Source organism: Bactrocera dorsalis, chromosome 1 (assembly GCF_023373825.1).
Source record: "Bactrocera dorsalis isolate Fly_Bdor chromosome 1, ASM2337382v1, whole genome shotgun sequence".
Classification (NCBI taxonomy): domain Eukaryota; kingdom Metazoa; phylum Arthropoda; class Insecta; order Diptera; family Tephritidae; genus Bactrocera; species Bactrocera dorsalis.
In genome coordinates, this window is record NC_064303.1 from 42,628,118 (window position 1) to 42,646,139 (window position 18,022).

Below are 18,022 nucleotides of genomic sequence, written 5' to 3' on the forward strand. Positions count from 1 at the left end.
ATTTCCGGACAGCCAAGCTCCTCCAGCCGTTGCACCACTCGATCCCAGCTTAGGTAGTCAAATGCCCCCTTGAAGTCAACAAATATGCCAAGGACATACTTGTTGACATTCTCCCTAACGACATTCTGTACAAAAAACCACGCATCCTCTATACTGCGTCCTTTCCTGAACCCAAACTGCCTATCCGACTACATACCCCGCGTTAGCTCCTGAAGCCGTTCCACCATGACTCTTTCCAGCACTTTTCCAAGTACTGGAAGGAGACTGAGGCCCCGATAAGATCGAGGATCGCTCCTGACCTTATCAGGGGACTTCAGGAGAGGAACAACCCTAGCACTTTTCCACTCGCGTGGAAAGTATCCCTCCCAGACGCATTTATTGTAAATGGCCTCCAGGTATTCCGGAATGAACTTCCATAAGCTTTTACACATCTCTCCGTTCAAACCATCAAAACCTGGGGACCGTTTAGGCCTAACCAGGTCAAAGGCGTACCCCAACTCCCCATCATCTAATGGAGGGACAGGCACCTCTTGTGGTTGAGGTACCTGCACCTCCGACCTAGGAAAGAACGCACCTAACAGAACCCCCGCACACTCTCTCCACGACGATTACAGAGTGTCACCGAAGCGAAGAGAGGTGCTATCCTCCCTCCTACGACCCCTGCAGACCTGACCCCAGGGGTCGTTCCTATTTTCCCTAACGAAGCTCCTCCACTCACCATCCTTAACTTTCACTAACATTTCCTTATATTCCCTATCCGCAGAACTAAATTCACGCCTAAGCTGGGACAGCCTATCCGAATTGGAACGTCGGACCGTCCTCTTCAAGGTTAACTCATGCGTCCACCATTTAATTTTACTAACCTTGGGACACTCATACCTACCAAAAACCCTATCATTTACCCCCCAAACAACCTCATAGAGACGAGCAATTTGCTCGTCGACCCCCAACTCCTCAAACTCTCTAAGCGGTATACTAAATACCGCTTCCCTAACCGAGAGTCTATATTGGTTCCAGTCAGTAACAGCGGTACGCCATCGCCGCAATAGACTCTCATAAGGTGAGGGAGGGGATCGAGGGGTAACCACAATTGAAGCAAATTATGGTCACTCAACCCCCACCCTCCCCTAACCTCCCATCTAACACTAAAAGCCCTATTTGTTGCCTCATTCATAAGCGTCACGTCAATGTCGCTATTAGCCACCACCCATTCGCTTAATGCCTCGCCTCGATTGTGGCTTTGGTATCCAGACGAATGCCGGGATACCTTACTAAACCACATCGAGGACGAGGCATTCGCATCCAACCCTAGGATAAATGGGCTACTACTCGCAAGTAGTAGTAGCTTATCCATGTAGCCCATGTAGGGCCCTAGGTGCTCGCTATATTTACAGTATAAACTAGCGACAATCATCCTACCGAACTCCCCTTCTATCGCTACACATATACCCAGTTGTGAAGAATCCACAACTACGCAATCATAGCGTGGATTATTCACAACTATTGCGGCGTTAGCTCTAAGGTCAGTGAAGACCCTAAAACCTCCAGGAAGACCCCGAACCACACCATTGGTGGCGTAGGGCTCCTGGAGTAGAGCAATACCGCACCCACCTTCTACCATACAACCCCCCAACTCACACAATACGGCATAGGAGCCCTGACAGTTAAGCTGGATGATCCCACCCATCAATGTATGGCGAGAGTGCGCTCAACAATGCCACAATATATAGAGCAGACAGCTGACATCATTAGATGCCCAGCTGGCCTACCCTTAAACTCACAGTTGCGACAATGGGGTGGGGGGCTTCATGACCGCACCTCCGACAGATATCTGATCTAGCCCTACACTCAGCCACCCTATGTCAAACCCCATACAACGGAAGCAGCCAGCGACGGGGCTTTCCGGTCGCACCCTGAAGGGATCTTCATCAACGTTCACATCTGATGAGTCAGGCCGGTAAGATGAATATTCAGTAGCTGTTGGAGCCAAATCCAAATCAACAACATCCGCCAGGACCGCTGGAATTGTCAGTTTCCTCGCGATATGCTGATCAGTCAAAAATTCGTGTACATGATCAGGTATCAAACCACATGAGCAACAATTTCTTTGTAAACTGCACTTGCATTTTCCAATATAGAATAAGTTGCTCATAGTCTTGATAAATGCGGTGTATTTTTTAGATGTAGACGTGCGTGCCAACGCAGGATTACTCTTGCCAACAGGTGCTACTTCGGATTGAGTAGGCAATTGAAAAGTAAAGTCCTCTCTCGACGAACAAAAACCAAACTCTATAAGTCGCTCATAATTCCCGTCCTGCTATATGGTGCAGAGGCTTGGACGATGACAACAACCGATGAGTCGACGTTGCGAGTTTTCGAGAGAAAAGTTCTGCGAAAGATTTATGGTCCTTTGCGCGTTGGCCACGGCGAATACCGCATCCGATGGAACGATGAGCTGTACGAGATATACGACGACATCGACATAGTTCAGCGAATTAAAAGACAGCGGCTACGCTGGCTAGGTCATGTTGTCCGGATGGATGAAAACACTCCAGCTCTGAAAGTATTCGACGCAGTACCCGCCGCGGGAAGCAGAGGAAGAGGAAGACCTCCACTCCGGTGGAAGGACCAAGTGGAGAAGGACCTGGCCTCGCTTGGAATATCCAATTGGCGCCACGTAGCGAAGAGAAGAAACGATTGGCGCGCTGTTGTTGACTCGGCTATAATCGCGTAAGCGGTGTCTACGCCAGTGAAGAAGAAGAAGACGTGCCTTTTGTTTCTTTTTAGCTTGTTTATTATGGGGTTCTTCGTCATTATGCCAATATTCAATTTGCTCCAAATTTCAATCAATTTATCCGCCACTTGTGGAGTAAAAGATGCGCACGAAAACATTTAATTTCTATTTTTAGACCGATTACTCAAAAAAAAAATATTTCAAAACATCGCGGCAAGTTGGCAAGTTTAGTTCGTGTAAATCACTTGGCAAACCAAAAGCACTAAAATTTGGATCTGGCATATGCACCAAATTTGATTCCGAGAGATTTGATAATGTAATATCATTATCACAAGAACTAATTAATATAGGAGATGACTCCATAATTAAAATAAGCTTAAGTTTTGCTTTAAAATGTTAGAATCGCGAAAATCAGAGGCACACACTTCTTCCTTGAGTAAAAACTTCTAACTGTAATATTGTATCAAAATAATTTAAAACGATGGTTTCGGAAACAATTGTTTTATTAGTAATTCATCAGCGTTGCTTTGCTTTCTCTGAGAAGTTGATAAAATCATAACAAACAAATAAAATTAAAAAAAAGAAAACAAGTGCAGATCAAACAAGCAATCGACAGTGTAACAGAAATTGGAATGATTTGATTTTTTTTTTAATAAATGAAGAGGAAAACAGTAACAACTACTGGAGTCGAAAACATAAAGCAGTGACCGTACAGAAAAATACCGTTATATGGGAGGTGGCCGTAGTTTTTGCCCAATTTTAATCATTTTCATAATCTCACCTAACTAGGTACAATCTAAAATGTGTACCAAATTTAGACGAAATCGATAAAGTAGTTCCAAGTAGTTGATTTACATATGCACTCAAAAGTGGGCGGTGATATGCCAAAATTTTCATATAGTCGGATTTCTGGCTGCAATACAACACCGAATACCAAACTCAAGATGTTTCCCTTCAACAGTTATTAAAATTTGAACAAAATCGGTGGGGTGGTTCCAGATATTTACATATATATGAACTCATAAGTGGGCAGTGCCACGGCCCCTATAAAAAATTTCTGTACTGTCGAATTTTCTGCTTAAATACAACATCACATACCAAATTTGAGCAAATTAGCTTCGATAGCAACAAAACAAGCAAACAATCGACAGTGGAATAAGAATTGGATTTTTTTTTTCAAAATACAATATACGAAATTTTCTCGCTAAAAACCGGAAGCTCGATTTTCATTTTAGACCCCTGGTTTCTTGGGCAAATTTTCTTAGAATTCATCGTAGTTTACGATTTTGATAACCGCTTTGTCAAGAAAAAAATTGACGCACTCTAATATACATATATACATATGTTCACACATATCAAATATACAATATATTTATTATATTATTGCTTAAATATTAAAAAAAAAACTACGTGAAACGACTTACGCGTATTTCAATAAAATAATCGTTAATTCGGAAATAAAAACTCTTATTTACGTAAAGGAGTTTTCGGGTTTTTACATTCATCTGAATTTATACTGAAAAATATATTTCACCTTTATTAATTTATTGTTACTCAATGAGCACAGACTCTAAAGATTCTAAATCTACTAAATTTTTAAAAATTCCGAAAATGATTTCTGAGGACAAAAGTCCAAGTACACCTGCAGAAGCTACACGCTCGAAAAAAGATGCTACAAAGCAAAAAAGGGGGAAAGATATTTCTTACGCTAATTTCATTTCTGGGAGTGACAGCTAATAAGATACCGCACTCGATTTTCATCTTCACCGATTCAAGAAAACTCTGAATCAAAATATTGACAATTTCTGGACACGTACAGATGTACCCGAAAATTTCAAATCCTCGGCTTAAGGTAAATATCAAAATTGCTTTGACCAATATGAAGAGACAAAAGCCATGATCTCTGATCAAATTAACAAAGTCAAATGCACCTACTTCACAACTGAGAGTAAAGCTGCCACAAACACAAGCCCAACAGACAAGTTCAGGCATTCACCTCAAGGTGCCAGCATGCGACACAGAAATTTTTCATGGAGGTTATGAACAAAGGCCGTCCTTCCGGAACATGTTTACGGCCATATACATAAACCATCCTAAATTATCACAAGCGTAAAAATTGTATCACCTCCTTTGCGTCATTATTGATATCATTGAGTGCGGACAAAATCCAAGTGTGCTCCGCAATTGCGACAATTTGCAGATAAACCAGTCTGTGGTAATTCGTGGGTGTGTGCGCCGTAGGAAGAATTGATGTTGTCAACACGTTTCATATCGATTTCCTTGGATTAAAGGTAGAAATTGGTAAAACTCATTCGAATCAAATTACATTTTCAAAAATGGCTGAACCTCTTCATGAGGTTATACCGAGAAACAGTCTCAGCTCATTTAGAGTAAATAAAATAAGAGAATTAGAAAAAACTAACTCACTTAAAGGGTGATTTTTTAAGAGCTTGATAACTTTTTTAAAAAAAAAAACGCATAAAATTTGCAAAATCTCATCGGTTCTTTATTTGAAACGTTAGATTGGTTCATGACATTTACTTTTTGAAGATAATTTCATTTAAATGTTGACCGCGGCTGCGTCTTAGGTGGTCCATTCGGAAAGTCCAATTTTGGGCAACTTTTTCGAGCATTTCGGCCGGAATAGCCCGAATTTCTTCGGAAATGTTGTCTTCCAAAGCTGGAATAGTTGCTGGCTTATTTCTGTAGACTTTAGACTTGACGTAGCCCCACAAAAAATAGTCTAAAGGCGTTAAATCGCATGATCTTGGTGGCCAACTTACGGGTCCATTTCTTGAGATGAATTGTTGTCCGAAGTTTTCCCTCAAAATGGCCATAGAATCGCGATCTGTGTGGCATGTAGCGCCATCTTGTTGAAACCACATGTCAACCAAGTTCAGTTCTTCCATTTTTGGCAACAAAAAGTTTGTTAGCATCGAACGATAGCGATCGCCATTCACCGTAACGTTGCGTCCAACAGCATCTTTGAAAAAATACGGTCCAATGATTCCACCAGCGTACAAACCACACCAAACAGTGCATTTTTCGGGATGCATGGGCAGTTCTTGAACGGCTTCTGGTTGCTCTTCACCCCAAATGCGGCAATTTTGCTTATTTACGTAGCCATTCAACCAGAAATGAGCCTCATCGCTGAACAAAATTTGTCGATAAACACATTTCGAACCGAACACTGATTTTGGTAATAAAATTCAATGATTTGCAAGCGTTGCTCGTTAGTAAGTCTATTCATGTTGAAATGTCAAAGCATACTGAGCATCTTTCTCTTTGACACCATGTCTGAAATCCCACGTGATCTGTCAAATACTAATGCATGAAAATCCTAACCTCAAAAAAATCACCCGTTATAAATGAGAGGCTAAGAAATTTGGAAGGAAATCAGTTACATAAAGATGACATAGAATTAAAAAGAGAAAACGAAGAACTAAAATCTAGTAAAGGCAAGCATATGAGTGTTGAAGCAAAACCTTCAGTATGAATGTAGATCAAATATACGAAACCAATGAAGATGAGCTAGCTAAAGAAACTGAGTGGATACTCAAAATGAAGCGCTGTTCAAAAAAACGCAAAGCTGATACTTCTCCAACAATTGTCAGCCCTTCGAAAAATAAAAATAAAGAGCAGGCGGCCAACAATGATATTAAAACCCGCCGCCCACCTCCTATTACGTAAAGGATTTTAATAAATTTGTTGTAATATTACAGATCTAATAAAAAACAACTTTTTAATAAAGCTTTTGAGCAACGGCGCCTACAAACTTAATATCTTTGATGCAAACAATTTTCGCACAATAACAAAATACTTATCTAATGAAAATATACCTTGGTTTAGCTACGAGAGTAAACATAATAGGCCAATAAAAGTAATGATAAAAAATACATTACTACTCATTACACTACTCATGCGATACACAATCCATTTTAAATGATCTAAAATCTCAAGGTTTTAAGGCCATAAATGCAATTAATAAGCTTAAATGGAAGACTAAAGAACCGATAGATATGTTTTTAGTAGTATTTGAAACCACCGAAGGCATTAAGAAAATTCACCAGATCAAAACCATTCTTAGTACCGTTGTCAAAGTTGAGCCTATTAAAACGCATTTTAAGAACCAATCATTTTTAAAATTTAAAAATTATGAATTATATCACACACCACGCCCGGCAAACTCAGCACGAGGAGGGAGCGCTATAATTATCAAAAGCAATATTGTATTCTGCGAGGAAGATCCAATTAAGATTCAATTCAAGCTACAACAATTTCAGTTAAATTGCACAATCACCCATTGTATCTTATTGCTCTGTATAGTCCACCTAAACATATTATAAAAATAGAAACGTATATGAATATTTGAAAAATATGACGGAAGGTACATCATTGGTAGCGACTTTAACGCAAAACACACTCATTGGGGATTTCGTTTAATTACAACAAAAGGTCGAGACCTTCTCAAAGCTATACAAGCAGTTGGATGCAATTTTGTTTCTACAGGAAGACCCACTTATTGGCCTACAGATAGACAGAAATTACCAGACCTTCACTTCTTTATAATCAATAAATTACCGAAACTCAATTTATTTATTAAAGATAGCTCAGACCTAAGCTCTGACCATTCACCAGTGCCATTCACCAGTGCTATATGAAAAGTCAATTATTTCGGCCGTCAAGCCAACTTTATGTAATAAACACACTAATAGGTATAAAGTTAAAAGTATAGTTAATGATAATTCGGGTGGTGGAGCACGGTGCTCGCTTGTTCCAAAGATGTGGTTGGCCGTGGGGAAACGGTTGGCGCTATTATTCCACAGAAATATTAAATAAAAAACAAAGGTTTCTTATAATATTTACTTATACGAGTATTTAATTACACTTACCACGTCTTTATTGCAGCGCTGTCGCAAAAAGAAGAGCTTGAGTTACCAGTATCAATGTTCACTCAGTATCAAGGTTCACGAATTACCAGTATCAACGTTCACTCAGTATCAAGGTTTACGCACGAATCAATCCAGAAAAATAGCCGCTTCGCGATTCTCCCTAAAAATGTGTAGCTGCTTCACGATTCTCTCTAAAAATATGTAGCTGCTTCGCGATTCTCTCTTCTCTTCTCTTCTCTTCTCTTAAACTCTCAGCGTCTGTACAAAATAGGGTAGAGAAGGTAACTCCTCCCCCCTAAGTACTGAGTGAGGTCCGGAATGGTGGCACATCTGACGATACGAACGAAGGTGTCTTCCTTAGAACGTGACCCTTCTCTAGTCTAGATTAAGTATGGTTGGTAGTTTATTCGATTAATATAACATGAATAAGTATAGTATGTGGTTATTAATTTGCCTTGTTAGATAAATAAATTTTGTATTGCGTTCATCGCTTTTTCTATAAATACAGTGTTTATAACTATTATATTACTTATTATTCTGAATTTTGAGCTTACACATTGTATATTGCAACATAAATACATTCGATAATAGAGTGTTTTATTATATTCTTATCAGTCTGAATTTTGAGCTTATACATTGTATATTGTAGCATAAATAATTTTTGTTTTTTTTTTTTTTTTGTTAACATTTAAATGGACTGAGCTTCTTGTTTCTTTATTCTTCCTTTAATTTTTGATTCGTGAATCTTCTGATTTTTTGTTGTGATAAAGGTTGGACCTTTATCTTGTAGTACTTGATGCTTATTTCTTCTATTTTCTTTTCTAAAATATTATGTCATTATTTTCTAGCCTTTTTCGGATCTTGCCTGTCGTTATTCAATTTATTGGTTCTAATTTTCATTTTTCTTTCAACTTTGTCTTTAATCTCGGGATATATTACTCTCTGAAAATCATTAAGTTTTTTGTATATAACGGGTGATTTTTTGAGGTTAGGATTTTCATGCATTAGTATTTGACAGATCACGAGAAGATGCTCAGTATGCTTTGACATTTCATCATGAATAGACTTACTAACGAGCAACGCTTGCAAATCATTGAATTTTATTACCAAAATCAGTGTTCGGTTCGAAATGTGTTTCGCGCGCGTGTTTTGTTCAGTGCGATGAGGCTCATTTCTGGTTGAATGGCTACGTAAATAAGCAAAAATTGCCGCATTTGGGGTGAAGAGCAACCAGAAGCCGTTCAAGAACTGCCCATGATGCATCCCGAAAAATGCACTGTTTTGGTGTGGTTTGTACGCTGGTGGAATCATTGGACCGTATTTTTTTCAAAGATGCTGTTGGACGCAACGTTACGGTGAATGGCGATCGCTATCGTTCGATGCTAACAAACTTTTGTTGCCAAAAATGGAAGAACTGAACTTGGTTGACATGTGGTTTCAACAAGATGGCGCTACATGCCACACAGCTCGCGATTCTATGGCCATTTTGAGGGAAAACTTCGGACAACAATTCATCTCAAGAAATGGACCCGTAAGTTGGCACCAGATCATGCGATTTAACGCCTTTAGACTATTTTTTGTGGGGCTACGTCAAGTCTAAAGTCTACAGAAATAAGCCAGCAACTATTCCAGCTTTGGAAGACAACATTTCCGAAGAAATTCGGGCTATTCCGGCCGAAATGCTCGAAAAAGTTGCCCAAAATTGGACTTTCCGAATGGACCACCTAAGACGCAGCCGCGGACAACATTTAAATGAAATTATCTTCAAAAAGTAAATGTCATGAACCAAACTAACGTTACAAATAACCAACCGATGAGATTTTGCAAATTTTATGCGTTTTTTTTTTTTAAAAAAGTTATCAAGCTTTAAAAAAATCACCCTTTAGTAATGTTTGTTGCTGAAGCTCGTCTGTTTGTTAAATAAATGTGGTCTACCGAAATATTTAGTGGTAGAATGGATAGCATTTAGGCTCAGCTGGATGTTCAACTTCAGTATCTAGTCGACGAATGCAGACAGCACTCAACGCAATTACTAAGTGGGCATTAAGTGGCGTATCAAATTAAACGACACCAAATCAATTCATGTCGACTTTTTAAAGCCGACATATTGTCCAATTTATATGAATAACATTCCCATACCACACCATAACAGTGCTAAGTACCTAGGTATTACCTTAGATGCTAAGCTACGCTGGAAAGAGCTCAAAAAAAAGGAGCGAGCTTGATATGAAATTTGGCAAACTTTACCACCTAGTTGGCAGGAAATCCAAGCTATCAATACAAAACAAACAGTTATTATGTAATCAAGTCTTAAAGCCAGTTTGGGCCTACGGAGCCCAACTATGAGGTTGCTCAAGTCAAAGCTGTATTGCCAGCATTCAGCGCTTTCAAAGTAAGGTACTAAGGACTTTAGCTAATGCTCCTTAGTACATTAGATCTGCTGACCTGCACCGTGATCTAGGCGTGAATTCAGTGGTAAACGAAATCTCGAAATTAGCAAAGTCTCACGAACTGAAGCTTAGACAGCACGTTAATGAGGAAGCCTCCACACTCATCGAAACTGCTGGGCGAGAACTCTGGTTGAAACGCAAGAAGCCTTCCGACCTAGTAAGACAACAGTAGCAGTAAATGTATTTCTTAACATTTAGCTTTTAAGTAGCTCTCTTAATTAATTAGACAAGAATTGTTGTTAGTATTTTTTATACTAGGTACAATGTAAAATAATAAAAAAAAAACTCCAATACAAAACAAAAGGTCAAGCAGGCGTCATAGTAAAGCAGTTCGCTCTTAATGACAATCATTTCAATTTGGCTTGGGAAGCTCTAAAAAAACGATGCGTTAATGAAAGAATATTGGTCGACAAACAAGTGACCAAAAAACAAGTGAAGAATTCATAAGACTTCAATCGACTGTTTCAAATTGTTTGTCGGTTCTATCGACACAGAATATTCCCACAGACAATTGGGACCCCATACTGGTAAACAAATGCTCCGCGGCATTACCAGAGACTTCGTTGCTTTTGTGGGAGCAATCGCACTCATCACGAAGAAAATGTCCAACGTGGCAGCATGTGAAAGATTTCTTAACTACCCAATATGGAATTGCGGAAAGGGTAGATAAAAAAAACGGTCAGAACTAAAAATGTTCAACACGACCTAAATCGAAGTTTCATTAGACCCCAAGCTAGTAACAACAATAGTTTAAAGAGAAGTGTTCGGAGCAGCTCCTTTCACAATAGAACTACCAATAATGAGTAGATTTAATCATAAGTTATTATTTATACTTAAGTTAACTAAATTAATACGCACACATATATTCCACCAACTGTGGTGAGAAAACATTGTAAATATTAAATATTTTATATTAATTGTTATCTGGTCACTCTAATATTGCATATCCACCACAGCATTACTCGTTATTCTAATTCCTCATTTCCCTTTATCCTTTAATATGCTTATACATACATACATGTTAGAACAATTAAGCTTAGCTTTGCCTAAGCCTAGCATCTTAGTTATAGTTCGCTTTTACATTCGATACCTGCACACGCATTATTTTCTTGTTCGGTTCTTATATTCGCTACCTGCAGACAGGCAGGCATTTCACCTAATAAACCACCAGCCACGTAACTTTCTACTCGTTGTATTATATATATTTATATTAATAAATATTTTGTAAATATATATCGTCGTTGTTTTATATCGCGATTCGAAGCTATCAAAAAAGCTTGGTAGCTCAACATTTTGGTGACCCCGACGTGATCGCTGTGTGTGTTTATTGGTGATATAGTTAAACTTAACATTAACTATCAAACTATTACGCCACCGTGCTAGTGTAACATTAGTGTGGACATATTTTGCAGTGAACAATTGATAAATCAAACTCGTGGTTTAAAACCTATTTGATTTGTGGCAAAATAGTGGCGTGATTTCTAGAAAGCGCTAGTACGGTAAATTTGGGTATTTAATCGAAAACATTTCTAACGTAACTTAAAACCGTAAGCACCGTTTATCGGGTGCCGCTAATTTCTTCAACGGTTCGGTACGGTTATACCGCTATACGTTACCGCGCTGATCACCTAACCTCGTCAAACTTTTAATTGGTTAAGTTTTTTGGATATGTCGTTAAACCAATCAATCGGTGGTACTCCAGCTGGAGACATTCCTGCAAATGAGAGTCCCATAAGTCAGCATTCACCAATGGGCAGAGTGACATTTTTGAAGTTGAAGACACAGGCCATGTATAAGCGCCTTGAATGCATAAGTGCTGATATGGACTCGGAGCGGTTGCAAAGCATGGACGAATATGCTTTAGCGGCAATAATTGATTCAGTTAACGAACTGAAATCGAATTTCTTGGCTGCACACGCAAGCTTGGAGGAGCATGACTTTGAATCTATTGGAAGTGATTTACTTACACAATTTGATACGAATTTGGTTCAGTTGAAAGCTACCCTACAACGTGAAATTGGAAAGCGTAGCGCTTCTCAACATTGTTCCACATTCAAAATGAACAGCAATGAATTCCAGCCTATTATAGTGAATACTAATCGTTCTCGTTTGCCTCAATTAACGTTGCCGAAATTCAGTGGATGTTATATAGAGTGGACTAATTTCTATTCGATGTTCACATCAGTCATCGCTAAGGACAGCGACCTAAGCGATGTGGACAAATTGCAACATTTGCGTTCCTGCTTGAGTGGTGCTGCTCTTGACACCATACGATCGTTGGAAATAAATGAGGCTAATTATAAAATCGCATTAGATCTTCTCATTAAACGATTTGATAATAAACGTCTTATTTTTCAGGCACATATCAGGGAGATTTTCGGGATGGACAAAGCAGATGGTACTGTCAGCAAGCTGCGAGCGTTGTCGGACAAGGTCAATTCGCATATATGTGCGTTGCAGTCACTTGGCTCCAAAGAGCAAATAGCGGACTGCATAGTGGTACAGTTTTTAACTCAAAAGTTGGACAAAGTAACTCAAGCAAAATGGGAAGAAAGTTGGTCAATAAACGAGTTACCATCGTGGGAATCATTAGCTGCATTTTTAGAACATCGATGTTGTACCCTCGAGAACGTAGAGCATGCATTACAAACACAAGCTGAAACATTTGGTAAAACTGGAAAAACACATCAAAGAAAATCCTTTGTTGCTTCAAATAGCTTACTGGGTGTTTGCGCATTTTGTGGAAATGCTGAACATTTGATTTATAGTTGCCAACGGTTTTTAAATCTTTCGCCTAATATTCGTCAGAAAGAAGTTAAGAAACTTTTACTATGTCTAAACTGTTTAAAGAAAGGCCATCAGATGCGAGACTGCAAATCTAGTAATTGTCGAAAATGTCATTCAAAGCATCACACGCTTTTACATTTTAATCGTTTACCATCAGCTAATAGTAACGATTTACCATTAATATCGAACTCTGTCCAAGCTAATGCCATGACTGCAACGCTGCCAACGCAGCCTGACATCTCTGCTTCCCGATCTCCACCTGATGTTGTGCTTTTAGCTACTGCTATCGTTTTAGTAAAGAATCGTGCCGGAACTTTCGTACCTTGTCGCTCACTTTTGGACTCTGGCTCACAAATTCACTTCGTCACAAGTCGCTTCGCAAACCAACTTCAACTGCCTAAATCTAAATCCTTCGCTTCAGTTTCTGGAATTGGAGATGCCAATTTTCCAACAGACGGATGCTCAGTTAATCTCGTACTAAAGTCGCGGACTTCAGATTACTCAACAAACATTACTGCTCTTGTCGCTCAAACGATTACTGATAATCAACCGGGAACTTCAGTCATGACCGATGGTTGGAATGTTCCTTCGAATATCCAACTAGCCGATCCTGCCTTCAACATACCACAACGCATCGATATGCTCATCGGAGCAGGACTTTTCTTCGAACTCATTTGTGTGGGGCAGATAAAGTTGGCACCTGGATTGCCCATTCTTCAAAAAACTCGACTGGGATGGGTTTTATCTGGTGGTTGGCAGCAAACTCCTCAACTATCTACATTTATTGTAAGCCAGAGATCTTCTAGTGGAATTGATAACGATATGCAGGTAGACAAATTAGTTCGCCATTTTTGGGAAATCGAACATATTCATGAACCAATTACCAAAACTTCTAAAGAAGACCTCGAGTGTGAAAAACATTTCAAAAATAATTATTCACGCTTACCTTCGGGCGAGTATTCGGTTCGCTTACCCATTAAGTGCAGCTTGGACTCACTTGGAGATTCATATTTAGCTGCTAAACGCAGATTCGAGAATATAGAACGCAAACTTAGTAGAAATTCTAATTTGAAGGCGAAATATAGCTCATTCATGAAGAAATATGAGCACCTTGGTCATATGTCATTAGTTTCTGAAGGAATGATTTCCAAGTGCAAGTACTTTCTACCTCATCATTGCGTTATTAAGGACGATAGTACGTCGACGAAGTTGCGAGTTGTTTTTGACGGTTCTGCGGCTACAACTTCAGGGTTATCACTAAATGACATACTCATGACTGGTCCTACTATTCAACCCAAACTTTTCAACATTCTCGTTCGTTTTCGTACCTTTCCAATTGCACTTACTGGGGACATTTGCAAGATGTATCGATGCGTTCGCGTAACACCTCCAGATAATATGCTTCAGTGCATACTATGGCGAGATTCCCCAGAAGAAAAATTACGTATATACAAGTTAGACACGGTCACATACGGCACCAAGCCTGCTGCGTTCTTGGCTATACGGACTATGCATCAGCTAGCATTAGATGAATCCTCATCTTATCCACTTGGTTCAGAAATCGTTCTTCGCGATTTCTATGTAGATGATCTTATCTCTGGAGGAAGTTCAGTAGAGGAAGTACAACAAATCAGGCAACAAACTACAAACCTACTTTCTAAAGGTCGTTTTCAGTTAAGAAAGTGGTGCTCTAACAACTCAGATGTTCTCAGCGAAATTCCTGTTGCTGATAGAGAAAGTTTTCTTAGTTTCGATGAATCCAGCGATATTATCAAAACTCTTGGACTTGTTTGGAATCCATCGAAGAATGTCTTTTTGTTTAAATATAAACCTCAGCAAACATCGGAAAAATGTTCCAAGCGTTCCGTATTGTCTACCATAGCACGTTTCTACGACCCATTAGGTCTGATTGGTCCTACACTTACTAGAGCTAAAATACTGTTGCAAGGGATGTGGAGAGACAAACTCGATTGGGATGAAAGTTTATCACTTTCCATGTGCACAGCATGGTTAGCATTTTGTAACGATTTTATTGATCTTCAACACACTTCATTTCCGCGCTATGTTCTTCAGCCTGGCGCTACTGTTCAAATACATGCATTTTGTGATGCCAGCCTGGAAGCATACGGCGCTTGTGTTTACGTTCGCTCAATTAAGGATAATGACATTAAAGTCCACTTGTTGTGTTCCAAGGCTCGTGTCGCTCCTCTTAAAACGCTGACAGTGCCCAAATTAGAGCTTTGCGCAGCCGCCTTACTGGCGCAATTACTATCTGAATTAAGAAAAATGAATATATTTGATTGTTCTTATTACTGCTGGTCGGATTCATCAGTGGTTCTCTCATGGCTACGAGAAGAACCCTCAAAGTTCAACGTATTTGTTGCCAATCGAATTTGTGCTATACAGCAACTAACTGAAGGCATGCAGTGGCGTTACGTTCCCACCTCCATGAATCCTGCTGACATCCTATCAAAGGGCGCTACACCAAAGGAGCTTCTAAGGTCAAGACTTTGGACGTATGGTCCACAATTTTTGGAAAACGTCGAATCCTCGTGGCCACAACCATGCGCATCTCACATATCTCTACCAGAAACTCGTCAAAAGGTTTTGCACATCTCATCTGATAGACCCGACATAACTTTTTCGTTCAAATATATCAACTCGTTCGGAACAATGCAGCGTATCTTTGGCTATATATACAAATTTATAAAATCGAAAAGATCACAGCTCACAACTACAGATATCCATCGTGGGACTCAATTGCTCATACGCCTAGTCCAAAGAGCGCAATTGTGGTCAGAAATCGTCGCCTTGAAGAAGAACAACTTTGTACACATATCAAGTAAAATCGCTTCGTTATCGCCATTTTTGGATGATTTTGGAATTATTCGAGTTGGAGGTCACATAAAGAACTCATCACTAGACTTTGAGGCACGTCATCCAATGATTCTACCGAAAGATCATCCATTAACGTCGTCAATAATCACTCACTTTCATTGAAAGTATCACCACACAGGTCCTCAGTCTATACTTGCATCCATTCGTATGAAAATTTGGCTTATAGATGGAAGAAAAACTATTGCGAGGGTTCTACGAAAATGTATCAGATCGAAGCTACGCCTCTTTGAGCACATCATGGCTGACTTGCCTAAGGAGCACATCCTCGTATCGCAGCCCTTTATCGTTACGGGCATAGACTACTGTGGACCATTTTATTTCAAACCCGAAACGCGTAAAAAAGCACCTCAAAAATGTTATGTTAGCGTATTCATTTGCTTCGCCACAAAAGCCATGTGGATGGAACTGGTGAAAGATCTTTCAACAGGCTCGTTTCTTGATGCACTTAAGCGCTTTATAGCAACTCGTGGCATACCAAGTTGCATTTGGTCAGACAATGCTACAAATTTTGTTGGCGCCAAGAACGAGCTGAAGGATTTACGCGAGCTATTTCTTAGTGAAAATCATCGCAACCAAGTTCACGCTTACTGCCTTAATAATGGGATAGATTGGCGTTTTATACCCCCTCGATCACCACATTTTGGCGGTCTGTGGGAGGCAGCAGTAAAAATGGCAAAAAAGCACTTCTATCGCTCCGTTGGTTCATCGCTTCTTGGTTTTGAAGAATTACGCACCTTAGTATGTCAAATCTCAGCAGTAATTAATTCAAGACCTCTTGTACCACTTTCAGAAAATCCAGAAGATCTTGATGTACTGACGCCCGGACATTTTCTTATTGGTGGTCCTCTTATCGCTATTCCTGAGCCGAACCTCACGCATCTAAACTGCAATCGTTTAGATCGCTGGCAGCAGGTTACCTACATACAACAAATATTTTGGAAGCGATGGAGTGAAGAATATCTCACTATTCTACAACAACGAGCGAAGTGGCGTAAACCATACCCAAACATTGAAGTCAATGACATCGTATGCATCAAAGACGAAAATTAAGCACCTCTTAAATGGCCCTTGGCTCGTGTTACAGAAGTTGTCACTGGAACAGACGGGGTCGCAAGAGTAGCCGTTCTTCGTACGTCTACCGGCATGATGCGTCGTGCTATCAACAAACTGTGCGTTTTACCTGTCAATGATTCTTTTGAAAGTTAGACCTTTCAACGGGTGGAGGATGTTCGGAGCAGCTCCTTTCACAATAGAACTACCAATAATGAGTAGATTTAATCATAAGTTATTACTTATACTTAAGTTAACTAAATTAATACGCACACATATATTCCACCAACTGTGGTGAGAAAACATTGTAAATATTAAATATTTTATATTAATTGTTATCTGGTCACTCTAATATTGCATATCCACCACAGCATTACTCGTTATTCTAATTCCTCATTTCCCTTTATCCTTTAATATGCTTATACATACATACATGTTAGAACAATTAAGCTTAGCTTTGCCTAAGCCTAGCATCTTAGTTATAGTTCGCTTTTACATTCGATACCTGCAGACAGGCAGGCGTTTCACCTAATAAACCACCAGCCACGTAACTTTCTACTCGTTGTATTATATATATTTATATTAATAAATATTTTGTAAATATATATCGTCGTTGTTTTATATCGCGATTCGAAGCTATCAAAAAAGCTTGGTAGCTCAACAAGAAGCTTTTTTAAAATTCAATCGTTCACATCCGAACAATATAAACAAACGTCATGCGAACTGTGTAAAGGAGGGCATAAACTAAAATCTTGCGAAAAGTTTAAAAAACTTAATATCAATGAAAGGAAAAACTTTGTCAGATCAAAAAGACTCTGTCCAAACTGCTTGTCCCGCTCACAATAGTTACGAAAGCAAATTCAATTGCGTATATTGCCACAAAAGGCATTTTTCAATGTTGCACTTCAATAACTTACCTAACACACCCCAAAGTAGCGCTTTCTCAAAAAGAGCCACGGGTTTAGTTGCAACCGCAACTCCCGAAACACAAAATCCCGAATTTTGCCAAGAGACACCATGCTGCTCTAAGGCACTAAAAACTCAAACGCTGCACAGCGAGATTCAAAGTTGGGTACTACTACCCACAGCAGTCGTCTCCATAGAACATCGAACTGTTTAATCTCAGGGCCCTAATAGACCAAAGATCACAACGATCTCATAGCGTCTAGGGCACAACATAGACTAAAACTGCCAACAAAACAAGCCAATTA

The 18,022-nt window shown here is 39.4% G+C and overlaps 2 protein-coding genes across 2 annotated transcripts; both read left to right on the top strand.

The window, feature by feature from the left end:
* The first annotated feature begins 11,744 nt into the window (after window positions 1-11,744).
* On the top strand, window positions 11,745-15,863 carry LOC125777584 (uncharacterized). The gene has a single exon (XM_049452675.1). It carries the CDS (start codon window positions 11,745-11,747, stop codon window positions 15,861-15,863), a length of 4,119 nt encoding a protein of 1,372 aa, XP_049308632.1.
* Window positions 15,864-15,998: 135 nt separating this feature from the next.
* On the top strand, window positions 15,999-16,811 carry LOC125777590 (uncharacterized). Its single transcript, XM_049452681.1, has one exon. It carries the CDS (start codon window positions 15,999-16,001, stop codon window positions 16,809-16,811), a length of 813 nt encoding a protein of 270 aa, XP_049308638.1.
* The last annotated feature ends 1,211 nt before the right edge of the window (window positions 16,812-18,022 follow it).

Coding starts and splice junctions, on each gene's coding strand:
- LOC125777584 (XM_049452675.1), top strand. CDS start 11,745: ATGTCGTTAAACCAATCAATCGGTGGTACTCCAGCTGGAGACATTCCT.
- LOC125777590 (XM_049452681.1), top strand. CDS start 15,999: ATGGCTGACTTGCCTAAGGAGCACATCCTCGTATCGCAGCCCTTTATC.